Below are 14770 nucleotides of genomic sequence, written 5' to 3' on the forward strand. Positions count from 1 at the left end.
GTGGGAAACACGCGCTGCTCGGCAATCGGAATTTAATATTACATATTATTATTACCCATATAACATTGTGTACGAGTAGGCTGCAGTATACCTACCCAAATTTATACAGTCGGAGTGCAAGTCGGCGCGTATATTCCGTATTGATTTTGTCGTGAATTTGTGTACCTTTGGCCGCACGATGAGTTGTCGTAGGTACAAGCGCACTTGTATGCGCAAGTGTTATTTGTTTTTCAAATATTGTGCAAACATCACCGTGGTCGCTGCGACGAAAATACGCTGTTGTGGGCCGCTGGTGGCGGGTGCGTATTATATGACGGGAACGCACAGTTGATGTAATATTTTGTACGGGGTGATCGGTAATGAATTTATTTTTCGAAAATCGTAAGGACTCGGCGTATAGTACAGACTGCACCGTGTGAACCTTTTAATTCGCATAGCAAACCTTTTTTATCACCCCGTGAAACGCAATATATTGTGAAAGTTAATGAAAATAATGAATTGTAATAAGGTCAGTTGATTCAAGAAAATATCATTCAGTTAAAAGTTAAAAATAAAAAATTTAACTCGATAAGTATTTAAAGTTAAGATGGAAAATAAAATAAATATAACTCAGTTAAAAAAAAATTATATTTTTTCAAGCTACAATATTAGTAAGTCATAAAGTGCTCTAGTATTTTGATTTACACAAACATTGAATTGTTCTCAGTTGCAGGGAATCTTAGGATTGCATGCATAAAAGAACAAATTTACTCATGGTTATTTTTCCTAATAATTTAAAAGGGAATTAAATGAAATATAAAGTATGGAACTGCAGTGAGTTTAAAGATTTTAAATGTAACTTGTACAATATTTCATTGTGTTTTCTCTGCCTTGTCATTCTTTGTTATTTTATTGAAAATAATTTATATTTTTTCAATCAGTTTGCCAATCTCTTTGTTAAGAGTTTTCAAAAGAAATATTTTATTGACATCAAGAAATGTATAGATGTCGTTGTGATTAGTGAATTAAGTCGGTGATTGTGTTCAATACTATACATTTTAACTGAAAAAGTTGAGGAGTTGCGAACAAAAATAATTGACTGTACAATATAGTTAAGCGGGGATGTTATGATCAAACCTTTTGCGTATAACTGACGGAGGAATAATGCGATTGATAAAAATTAGCGTGGACAGGACACGATGACGATCATATTATACTGTTACAATCACGCGATACACTCGCATTTTACGGGTGTGTTGTGATATAATGATAACGATAATATTATACACGTGCGGGTCTCGCGATATAATAATTATTATTATTACAATATAACGAGGCGAAATCGACGGGCGGCGTGACGCGGTGCTCGCCCCGACGACATTTTTTCCACAATTGTCCCGAGATTGACAATGACGAATAACACGCCGAGAAAATGATTCACGTGCGAGTGGTCTTGCCGCTCGCGCGTGTGAGAGTGTGCGTGCACAGCTCACGACGACGACAGCATTTATAATAAGACGGGTCTCCGACGCTGCCGCTGCAGCTCGCCGCTATTGATGTCCTCGTCGACGTCCGAACGTAATTTAAAAATTTATATAAAAACACGCGTAACATATTTTACTCCGCGGACCTATCGCCGAGCCGTCGTCGCAGACCCGCGGATCTAATATAAGAACCAACCGCGTATAATAATATTGTGTGTATGCGCACACACACACGCGCGCACACACACACGCACACACGCACGCACATACGAACGCGCGTCATTGTCGTGTCTGTCATCGCGGCGGAAAGGTTCCGATTTTTTTGGTTTATTATTTTTTTTTTTTTTAATTGCGATTTGTCCGCACATATTACACCTCCGCGGGTTATTATTTATTTATTTTTTTTTTTTAGCTTTCCGCATAATATAATAATAATATGTAGGTCATTATAATATGTATTATAGTAACTGTATATATGTATGATATGCAAACTCAAAACGCGTTTTCCCTCATAATCACCCGTACTGCATAAAACTGCTCATCATATCGTTTAAAGACTGACACGTGACAACACTTTATTCTAATGTAATACGAAACTAAAATATATTATGTACAAACTATTTTAATGCATATATATTATGTATATGAAGTGTCAGAAGTGTTGTAGACTAATATAATAATATTATGTGCAGACGCGTTCACCGATCATACTATATATGTTGGAAATAAATTAAAAACAACAATTTGTGACGAAAAATCAAAAGCCACACGTATACAATAATAATTCATTCCCAAACGAGCTCAATATAATACGATAAATTCCATGTTCTTAAATAATATGATAATTTGCAACATTGCATTTATTCATATAAAGTTATTAGTCGAATCTTAAACTCACATAAAAATCAATCATATATAACGTGTTTACGAGAATACGAGCAATGCACTGCGAAACTACCCAATCGATTTTGATAAGATTATGCTCAATTATGAGTGAGATTTGGTCCAATTTAAAGTATTGGATAGATGTTATCTGGACAAGTGGACCTTAATTTTTTTATTGGACGTTTGAGAAAAGATTTTGAGATTTACGATGGCATTTATTGGTTACAGTTATTGTAATACTATTGCAATAGTAATAGGAAAAATTAGTATTTGTTGCCATCGGTTAGCCGGGCAAAACTGTAAAACATTAAATCGTCCCTTCTATGGATCCGAATAAAGAACTTACACCCTAAAATAAGTTGGACGTATATCTGTAGCTCATAGAAGTACTCAAAAAGTACTTGACCGATTTAGCTGAAATTTCAAACCGATATTGGAGACACCAGGAAAACGAAAAGAGCGTCGTGCTATGAACTACGTTCGCTTTATATATCAAGTGCTGTTTCCAATGCAATAGGTATTTTTAACGGGCAACGGAGTGCACAGGATCACCTGGTATAGTATATATAGGTAATCATCCAACCTCGTGCATACAATATCTATGTGACTACGTGCATTCAAGTATATAAATGTATAATAACAAGTTGACAGCACTGATTCAGCGCTGCACCTATATAATACTATTATATTATATACACTACAGAGAAATAATATGCAATTATTGCGGAATGAAAATATGAGTCACAGCTATTATAATATTTATAATATTATCATCATGTATACGGAAGCGTATACGATACTCTGGTTGAAGTTGTTTAACCACATAGACATTACTACATTATAGACGTATGTACGACATTATGATATTACCTACGGCTACGACAATGATACATATGGGTAACTGGGCATAAGTATACCAAGTACGAGTGCAGTTGTCTCGCGGCACTAAACCGTGATGTCGAGGGTGAGCGTATAGATAAATGCGTAATAGATCTCTGCACGGTTACATTTATGACGCATGACCTTTGGACCGATTTAATTTATATTAAACTATAACAGGATAATGATATTATTATTATAAACGAGCGTATTCACATGGTCGAGTCGCGTGATATTTCTGCGGCGAGAACGGATAAACACTAATATTATAATACGTATACTAATCTGTAGTGTACAACCTTTCATCGGGGGTAATTTAAATTATAATGGACCTGGCCGAGATCATAATATGACGCGCGCGTGTACGTATCGTATATTATTATAATATTCAAATTCGGCCGTGTGGCGACTACAACACAACGTTTACATGTACCGGTCATGGCGTTTTTTTTTTTTTTTTTTTACCTGCCGGACGAATAACGTTAATAAAAAAATTTTAAAAAAACCATCGCCGCCGATCGTACGCCCGGCGAGGGGGGAAATAACAATAAGACACACGCGCCGTACACCTATGTAACCCCCCTACCTGTGCACCCGACGATCTCGGAGCGCAAACTTTCCGCGGGATGGTGTTTTTTTTATTTTTCGTCGTCCGCTCACAATAAACGCGACTCCGCCGGCGGCCGCCCGCTCGGCGGCGGTGTCATGTTATTATCTATACAATATTATCGTAAGCCGTTATCGTACGCTATTAATCGGCGACGGCCTATATATTTATAATAATCTCGGAGATATCGTCGAGACCGGACAACCGAGCGCGTGGGTCGCGCGGATAATGTACCTGCACGTCCGCTGTCGCCGCCGTCGCACGCGCTCGCACAAAATATCGGCCGGCGGCCTCCCCCCCCCCCCCCNCCGGGCCCCGCGGTGCCACAATGTACATAATAATATTATTATATACTGCGCGTATTGTATTATAGGTATGTATTAAAATGGTTTACGCTCGATAAATATGTATATAACTTACGTGTCCGAGTACGCGTTCTATTATGTGGGATATAATAATATAATATAATAATATATACACAAACGACCGGCGAGCGCGGTATCAATCGATAGATTACGAACTAGCCGCCGCCAGGGGGAGGATTTAATTAAGACGTCGTTCCACGTCGTAGGCGTACTTATTGCGACGACGTGGTTATTTTATTGTATTATGATATTATATTATTGTTATAGTACCGCGAGTTATAACGTTATTTTCGTCCTATAATCGCGTCATCGTTGCAATTGTTGTTGTTGTTGTTGCATTTTCAGTCGTAGTTGTCGTAATATATTCTATTCTATTATTTAGGTCGAATCGGATTATTATTGATGTATTCGATTTTAGTATTAATTATATTATGAATTCGTACATAATATCTAATATTGTAATATGTTAACGGCAACATGAATTGGTTATCCGATTATGTTATTAATGTTATTATTTTGAATCTGTGTGCAATCTCGTGAAAGTCATATTGATACAATGTACAAAATACATACCATAAAATCCGAACTACTGCAGTTTAAATACTTTGTAAGTCATTTCCCGCAGTATTACATGAAAAGACTGAAAATGATTGTCCAAAGTTTAGGATAAAATATAGTTTAAGAAACTTATGATCATCGTTTAGTGTATACTCATATTGTGTCTGTACGTGTAGGTTCGACGCGACCAAGTCGACCAAAGGGGCGAGCAAACTTCGGAGGGACCTGATCAACGCAGAGATCGCAAACCTCCGGGACCTGTTACCCCTGCCGCCGTCGACGAGGCAACGGTTGTCGCAGTTGCAACTCATGGCGCTGGTGTGTGTGTACGTCCGGAAAGCCAACTACTTTCAACAAGGTAAGATTTTTTTATGCGTCAAACATAATAGCTACATATAATAGGTTGATATATTATCATAATATACCAAATAATATTATGGTCCGATTTTGTAGTTGAAAGTCGAAACGGTTTTGTTGTTGTAAATATTACACTTTCCATTATATTAAAACCATTATATTGTAACTCAAATGAAAAATCGGATAAAACTTATACATACTTTTGTATCGGATAGTTCGTGTAAAATGTGTCACTTTTCACCCGCCTAAAATATTGTGATAACATCTTGAATAAAAAATTATCATAAATAAAAAATATTATTTAATTCGAAGTGTGTTATATCACAAGTGAGATATCACTATTTGGAGGTATCAATATATTATAATGTCCAATAATCCCTCGTTGTCCTCGAATTTTTCTTAATCACGATTTCGATTATCTACTGGGTGGAGTCGGCAATACTCTTTATTTAATAATCCATACATTTTATCGCCACTATACGAAAACTGTGTAACGGTTGTATAGCGGTATCGTCACTACGCGGACCTTTACTGGAACTTAACTTCAGCGGATACAGAGGAATTACTGCACTTCATATAATATATTAATTGTTAAAAACGCAACAAAGGGTAATGAAAATCACAGTGTCAACGTAATAATATACGTCTGCCAATAAAATCAATAGCTAGTTGGGTATACCTGTATAACTATGATACGATATTTGCGTTTTAATTGACCGTGATGCGCGCAGTCGTAATACGATATAGTGATTTTTTTCTATAATACGCTCTACACTTAAAAATAAACATCATTATAAAACGGTTAAAAAAAATTGATCACTCGTTCAAGATTTCAAGCCGACGATTACCGAGAGCCGGGTTTTTTGAATTGTCACTGTAGATTATAATACCCACATAATAATAATATGTATGTAATAATAAAATATCCGCTGTTTTCTTCCAGCGCTGCGCTATGTATATATTGTATACATACGGCACAGGGTGCACATATATGTCACACACACACACACACACACACACACACACACACACATTACTTTAAAGGATTTCATGTGGCGGCGGTGCAGGCGGTGGAAAAGAGGAAGAAGAGCCGCCGCAGCCACAATGGTCCGGTCGTAATTAATCAACGGTTTGACGCGGCGGCCGCGGTACGTCCCGACCGCCAATAAATCTTCGGGCCGTAATGAGCCTTCACATTTCCATACGCTCACAGCACGCGGGCCGCCCCGCTCAATCGCGCGCGGGCTCGGACGGACGGACGTATACTGCAGTATTATATTATACGCGCGGCGGCGGGTTGTGACCGTATTGGACGTCGTCGCGCGCGAGACTATTGATTTTTATGATCGCCCGCTCGCCAATAAAATCCGCCGGACTACTGCACCTGGCGCGTATACCTTATAGACGTCGCGTGCGAATGTGTGTGTGTGTGTGTGTGTGTGTGTCTGTGTGTGTGTGTGTGTGTGTGTGTGTGTGTGTCTGTGTGTCTGTGTGTCTGTGTGTGTATGTGTCTGTGTGTCTGTGTGTGTGTGCGTATATTAGTGTTATTATTTAACTTGCACAAATATATATTATTGTTGTTGTTACTATTATTATTATTATTATATATATTATATGTACACTTATAATATTATATTGGCTCCTTCGACTCTTTGTCGCAGCCGTCGTACCAATGGGTTTCCATCAACGAGGCAGTGCTGCAGCGCAATGCGTGTATTTGAATATCCCGGAGTTTCACGGCAGACACATTAAAATATATAATACGGATAGGTACATTGTACGTGGTTATATAATAGTGGTGCGTAAGTCGGGTCGAGTTTATACGTATATAGGTACCTACTTCTATATGTATCTAATAAGTAATAAGGTACACGTGCCATACACATCGGGTGAAAAACCGCGGACCGCGGAAATCACCATACGATTAGAGGTATAATATTAAATTGGGGCCCGGGTTTCAACGCAAAGTGCATTATTTTTATTGCGCTCTCCTGAAAGAAGGAGAGTTTGTCCTACAGCGCATTCCGCAAGTACCCAAATAATTAATTTCATGTGTTACAGATACTCACGAGTTATAAGTACTTTAAAGGTGAAACTTTCGTTTTACATTTTTTTGCTTTATTCGATGTTTTTTTATTTTTGGAGAAGTTTTCGTACATAATATAATATTATCAGTACATTATTCGAGGCTTTGAGCTTATGGTGTAAATTAGAAAATTAAAGAAGTATTGTTTTCGTAATATTTGCTTTAATAGGTACTTTTTTGGTATCTAAGTATTGTTCATTTATATCAAATCCAGTAAGTCCTTAAACAAATTAATGTGATAACATCTTTGTCCATGTCCATTGTCGGATATGGTATCAAATACTCAAACCAATAATGACAACTATAGTTAGTTAGTTAAAGATACGTCGAGATCGCATTTATTTCCATCACATATAATGTTTTTTTATTAAGTGGATCAAAGTTCGATATTACGTTTTTGTATTATTGTTGGCTTAGTTAAGATAAATAAGTGTTAAATATTAGCGTAATTCAAACCTTCATTTTCCCATCACTTGCGTAGTTTCGCGCCTACATGGTTATTTTTAAGGGAATTATTGTGTTGAAAAGACATTTTTCAGGACATTTTTGGTAATTTTGTAATGGTTTCTAGATAGTTTTAATCCGGACCATAAAAATTATTATATATTATGGACGTCACAGAGGGGTATACAACGACGATGCCTTCGTTACCCCTGAAAAGTTTCTGACTATATAATATGTACCCTATCTATCTATGCTAGGTTATTTTTGGTAATGATTACCAATAACAATTAGGAATTAGCTGTCGGCTCCGTTTAAAATACTAATTTTATAAATTGTTCCCATATTTAATAGCTAGGTATATATATATACAACAATATATTATCTGGTCTTGAGACGGTTGGATTGATACCTGATATATATGGTCCGAACGTATTTGGGCATCATCGTATTATAATATCGTTAGCGTAAAATAATTAAAGTCGTTTCGTGTTGCAGCGTATACATATATATGTATATACCTCTACCTATATATTATATATAGGTAATATTAATAATAATAATGACGACTTTATAAACGGGCGGTTTAACAACATCCGTTATGCGATATGATAATAAATCTTCGACGCGGGGAAATAATATATTATAATAATGCAGTCATATAATATAGCCTACTCGCGAAAGACTCGGGTTGTAATTCAAATAATAAAATAAAACGTAGGTATATAACATTATGTAGGTATATTAAGAGCGGTAAATACCTGTGGTTTTTTTCTTTTTTTTTTTTTTATCGTAAACCGCTAATAGCGATTCAGATGAGCGTGCGATACCTGCTCTCCGGGTCCCTCGAGGCTCGCAGAGAAGTTTATTTTCGCCAACAGTTGGCGTCTGCGTGCGTGTGTGCGTGTGTGTGCGGTAATCGATACCGTCCGCCGAATCCGCCGCCATCGCACACGACCTTGGTATACATCGCCAAGAGTGGTTCCCACGCGTCCTACGCTCTCCGTTTACCTATCTGGCGCGCGCGCTCGCCCGTCGAGGCACATATTCAGTAGCCCTCGGACTCGTGTTGTTGTTGTTTTTTTTTTTCTTTTCCTTTTTATACACACAACCCATTAGCACCTGCAGTACTGCGTGCCGGCGAATTTTTATTTTTCGGATATTTTATCATTTAAATTCTCATCCGTTATAGGCTGCTGCAGGTATCACGGCTAGTATACAATGCCTATAATAATGTAATACCCGTGTATATAGGTATACCTACCTACTAAATTATAATATAGAATATTATACGCAGATACAAATAGGTACCTATATATATGTGTGTAATCGTATTTTTTATTTCCCGTGATAATATTATATTATTACTATTATGTATAGTAAAATTATAATATTATACGTGTGCGAGTTATTATATTTCGGTTGTTTTTTATTATTTTTATGGTGGCCGGGGTGTTGTTGTTTCGCCGCGCGCGTTTGATCGCGCGCCGACCGGTCTGCCCTGCCGGCTCTGCGGTCCACCGCAAATATGTTGGAAACCCAATTCCGAAAACAATATAATTCCGCCCACGTCGGGACCCCGAAAACGAACGGTTTAAATGTCGTTTTAATTTGGTCATTGTTATCCGCACGACGATAACGTTATATTGTGTACAGTATTTTAATATTACAACAACAACGCTCGCGTTTCATATTATATAGGTAGGTACCCGTCTACTTATAATATTATAATATTATATTAAATTTTTTCTTGTGTCTCGCGTCCGGCACGAGACTGTACGCCATGTACGTCGCTGCGATGGTATTATAATATTATTATATAGTCACGATTTGTGATATTGTTCGTTTCAAATCGGCGCTGTTGGTTTTATATATATATTTTTTATTTTCCGTAAATTTGGTGATTATAATGCTCGGCGAACATCGACACGAGCCAAAAATTATATAGAATATTAAATACGATACGTATTTTGTTTTATTCGTTCATGCGTGTGTGTGTGTGTGTGTGTGTGTGCGTGTACGAAGTACGTGTGTCAATACTAAACAATACGCGCAGCATATTTATAATATGGTAATCGTGTGTCCAAATGTATTTACTTTATTTCACTCTTTTTTTCCCTATACCCGATAAACGTGTACCTTTGTCATATTTATATGATTGGAATAATATTAGTAAAATATATATTGTTCGTATATAATTACGGAAATTATGTAAATAAAATATTAATTTGTATTTTACCACTTTTTTTGTTAAATCAATTATTCAAGTGAGATACCTACCTTAAACGTATATTTTATACAATTATTATTTGAAAGAACTATACACTATTGAAATATTTGATTTTAATAATAATTTATACTACCTATATATAGTCTATTTTGTTTTTTTTCCGTAGCTTATAATCGTTCTTAGACGGTTTCGTTGAAATTGTTCGTCTATTATCGCTTTTATTTAAACAATTGATCGATTCAAAATTTGAAAATTATACAGATACTGCAGCCTTAAAAAAATAATTATATACGTAGTGAATACGTAAACGCATACAGTGTGTATTTAAGTCCAATGATGTCGATTACATTCTTTTCGTGTGAATTTTTCCGATATTCGACTGCAGATGCCTTGTGGAGCCTTATTAAGTTTACACAATTATATATTATAATGCACAACTTAAAGAAATTCCTGAAAATCGAAAAAACAGTATAGCGTTACTAATAAGTATAATAAGGATGCATGCAATAACGATGAAAAAGACTGTAGGCGGCTATTTACGTGTAGGTATCTGTCAATATCAAATGATCAGACATTGTAAGGCTTGCACGCATGTTTCTATACATACGTGCAAAACAATAATATAATTAAAATAATAGTAATGAATACCGATTATTATATATTTGTTAGTAGATACTACTGAATAAACATAATATTAAAGAACAGTATATACATGCAGCGTTTAAGTCTCTTCAGGGTTGATTTCCGAGTATTTCAACAATTATTACACATACACAAAATATTGTGTTTGAAAATAACGTTTCATATAAGTACAATTTATACAATTTCTAAGATTACCGTTCAGTCGTCAAACTAGCAGGTAACGGCGGGCAATGCGTATATTGCCCGCGCAGCAGACGCTGTCATTATATGTTCGAGTATAGGTTCCTACTAAATATTTATCAGGTGAGTTATTAGATTATTTCAAATTCAAGGGTTTATAAGCGGAAAATAATACATTTTCAACGCAACAGATGCTATGAACCTGGTCAGAGGGAGTTTAGATCGTCGCAGTTAATGCGCGCTTGCTTATATAGAGTATCTAGTCAAATGTTTTTCTTATCCCATATGATCGTTCCTATTATACAGACTGTACTCGCTCGCAGCCACCGCTCCAACCTTAAATGAAAAAAATAAAAAAATAGTTAAGAAAAAAAAAGCGGTTGTGTCGCTGACAAGCGGATTCACACGGGCGTAGGCATTATCGCAGTATAACGGAGGAAAAATACGTCTTCATCGGGTCCGCCGTTGATTGATGATGGTTTTGGCCCGTGTTTGATTCAATAATGACTGGCCTAATGACCGTGTAAGCCTCGGGGGAAAAAATGGTATAGACGAAGAGATGGAAGCAGCTTCGGGGCGAGTGGTGAGAGACGGAAAAACGGCCTCGGTCTAATTGAATAAGAAGATAATTATGCCGTCCCAGACGCGAACAAACATCGTCGTCATCTCGCAGTTCTTCAAATAAATAATAATAATAATAATTGTGCTCTTTATAATATTGTGTACGCAATACGCCAATACATATTATATAGGTATATATACGGCTACTCGAAAAATCTTATTAGTTAGTGATGATGTTGTTGTTGTTATTATTATATTTTATTATTGTGCAGCGTGTGTATATATGTTTTTTACCTCCTTTTTCCGTCTATATTTTGGCAATGTCATCTCGTTGAATATAATAGGTATAACCTTTTATAATTTGATTTTACCTCCTTAAAATCACGTGTAACAATGTGGGCAATGTTTGTAGCTAGTTACCGCTGCAGCGTATTGTATATATATATATATTCCATCATAATAGGTATGTCGACGTGAGCGCGCATTTTTATATTAGGTATGTTTTATATGATATATGTATATCCACAGCCTGCAGTGGTTATAAGGTTCTGTTTGTTTTTCGCAAACGCAAGGATTATTCGTTTAAATCTAAATCAATTAAGGCACGTCGTCGGAGTGCTCAATAAATCACGAGTTATTTCGTATTCGGGTATATGGGAGCAATTACACAACTCTAAATGACGCATTGTCGTGATAATTCGGTTTTCTTAAAACCAAAATCAAGCTCTCAAGAAGTATATATTTTATAAGCCTAATCGCGGAAATATAATATTATATAGGGACCATGCTATTATGTGGACTTGTGGTGGTTAATTATTTGGTGTGTCTTAACATGATTGTTTGAGGCGTATGGCACATTGGTCGTAATTTAATATCTCGTGTCTTTAAAGCTGTTTTTTTTATTTTTAAGTGAAATCCATTATATTTTAATCGTCCGGCGCATAACCGGTCGGTCGTTTTGTCTCCTTTGCCAATACCACTCTGCTTTCTTAAAAAGACCGTGTACATCTAAATCGATTCAGTGAATTTATGGGTTCGTATTGAACCGGTGCTGTACAAGGGGAAGAAGAAGAAGAATAAGAAAAAAATGTATCGATATAGTAGTAGTATTGTGTAATTTGTATAAAATATATAAATACCGGTAGACAGGCGCGTGTAAAGTATTATACTGCAGAGAAGAGAACATATTTTAAGCAATTAGCCGAAAATCGTCATGTAAAATGTTCACGTCTTTACACTATATTATATATTAACGTATACACGAAAAACTTCATGACTATTAAATTTCACGGTCGTATAAATTGTTTCATTATCACACTTAAACATAATGTATTATGTTATTAGGTAGCGCCGTATAGTGGTCTATGATGCAGCGTGTTAAAAATACAGTATAATATTATTATATTACTATTTTGGAATAATGATCCATTCGGCATTATAATAATATTTAACTGTTGATTTCGTCATTAAATAATGTTCTATTCCTTAGATTCTATTAAGGCTTTAAAGGTACGTATAATCTCCTAGATTGTATAATAATAAAAAGTATTGTCTCTTAATGTTCGAAACCGGTGAGGATGTCGTGGCTGCTGCATTCGTTTTAAAGTGGTCTAATACTATGGTAAAGACGACGGTCAATACTTACGGCAATTTGTTTTTTTTTTTCATCACAGCGGGTGTTCTGCTTACAAGTCATAAATGTGTTAGTCTGCATGCAAGACGGAATAAAAAAATGATTATTTCGTGTTTATCCATAAATATTCGTGGTGAACTAAATATTTGCTTAATATATATGCTCTCTCCATTCACCAAGATTTAATGTTTATTATTAAACCTAAATAAATATATTCAAAAAATGATATACTACACATTATTTCAATAATATTAATAATAATATTTTTATAAGTTTAGACTTAAATATATTTTAGGCATTATTCCCAGCAGTCAAAAGTCGATCAGTAAAAACCAAATCTGACTTTATATCAAGTCTTGACATAAACAAGTTAAAAAGGTAAAGATTTAAGTTAGAAGTTCAGTTAATTTTGACTTTTTAATTTAACTTTTTTAAATGTATTTTTTCATTACCTAAATTTTTATTGATATAAACATAATAAATAAAGAGTTACTTTTACTCAAATCCAAGTTAACGTTAATTTGTAAATAATTAAATAATAAATATAATACAATTAATAATATTGATAATGCATTTTGCATGAACATTTACTTTTTATTGTTTCAAACCGTATTATACTGTCTATATTTATATGTACACAAAAAAAATAATGAAATAACTATTAACTTTAAACTTTATAAGATGTTTTCTATCAACCTAACTTAACTCAATCAAAAATGATCCTTAACTTTCCCAGTCTTGCTTTATACAATAATATTATAATAATATCTACGTAATACACGCATTTCGAGAATCGTGCGTTCTCGTGGCATTTCAAAGCTACGCACCTCGTCAGGATTACGAAGATGCGGTCAGGGGGTGGTGCAGCCGAGGGGTCGATCGACTTCGTCGCAGTTTATTATATAATATTACTATGCAAATTCAGCCTGGAGCTATTATATTATATTATACCCCGTGCACGCACTACAAGCTATTCGTATATAGCCCCCCGAGCTCGAGGCGTCTTCTTTTCTAAAACAACATATACCTACCAACATTTATACTGTATGCATGTTATATTATATTATACAGTGTGCCTATATTATATACTGGGATGGTATACGAAATAATAAGGAGAGGAAAAAATGAAGAATAAAATATACACAATAACATATTGTTCGTTATCTGCGATCTCACTTATATATATATAAATACATTAGATAATACATAATATATACTTCATCCCCCCACCTTGTCCCGCCGCTAGCAACCGCGACCCGTTCATCCGAAACACAATGAAGGTGAATTATTTTTCAATTTTTTTTTCGCGTGCACTATGCCCGTCCCGGACTATTTACATACAATGGACGAACAGACGTCGTATAGGGACAACTTAACGATTTTATTTCCACCGGAGGTGCCGTTTTCGCTGTTTTCTCGTCCAGAGTCCAAGACATTATAATAATTAAACTATTCCCCCCCCCCCCCCCCGACCTGCTGCCTTGTATCACTACCTATATTATATAGTATTACATTACGCGGGGGACACGCGTCGTCACCGCCTCGGTTGTTCCGCGCCACCGCGGCTGTCGTGTAGTTTGAAAACGACAAGTCTCATAATATCATATTATAAATTATTATTATTATTACTACTATACCATATGATATTATGTTATATTACACATAATATGAATAAACGAAAATATGATGGTTTGACGGATTAAACGATTTCGCACAAAACGTCTCAAAAACGATGAGAAAGAAGATAATTGGATTATAATATGTATTAAACATTATAACGTCATATTACATGATATACCTGCATGTATGGCAACGCCGTCAAATTTACTTCAGGTACATACCTACTATTATAGTGAACATTATAAACATTTAATACTATTAAA

The 14770-nt window shown here is 35.6% G+C and overlaps 1 protein-coding gene across 1 annotated transcript in view; it reads left to right on the forward strand.

Annotated features, from left to right (window-relative positions):
* The window catches only part of LOC111037960 (neuronal PAS domain-containing protein 4A-like), a 136921-nt gene that overhangs the window by 29794 nt on the left and 92357 nt on the right, over nt 1-14770 (forward strand). The window contains exon 2 of the mRNA XM_022320838.1: nt 4934-5115. Coding sequence (XP_022176530.1) covers nt 4934-5115 — 182 coding nt within the window. The remainder of the gene's footprint in view (nt 1-4933; nt 5116-14770) is intronic.

The sequence above is a fragment of the Myzus persicae genome, unplaced genomic scaffold (genome assembly GCF_001856785.1).
Source record: "Myzus persicae strain clone G006 unplaced genomic scaffold, MPER_G0061.0, whole genome shotgun sequence".
NCBI classification, from domain to species: Eukaryota; Metazoa; Arthropoda; class Insecta; order Hemiptera; family Aphididae; genus Myzus; species Myzus persicae.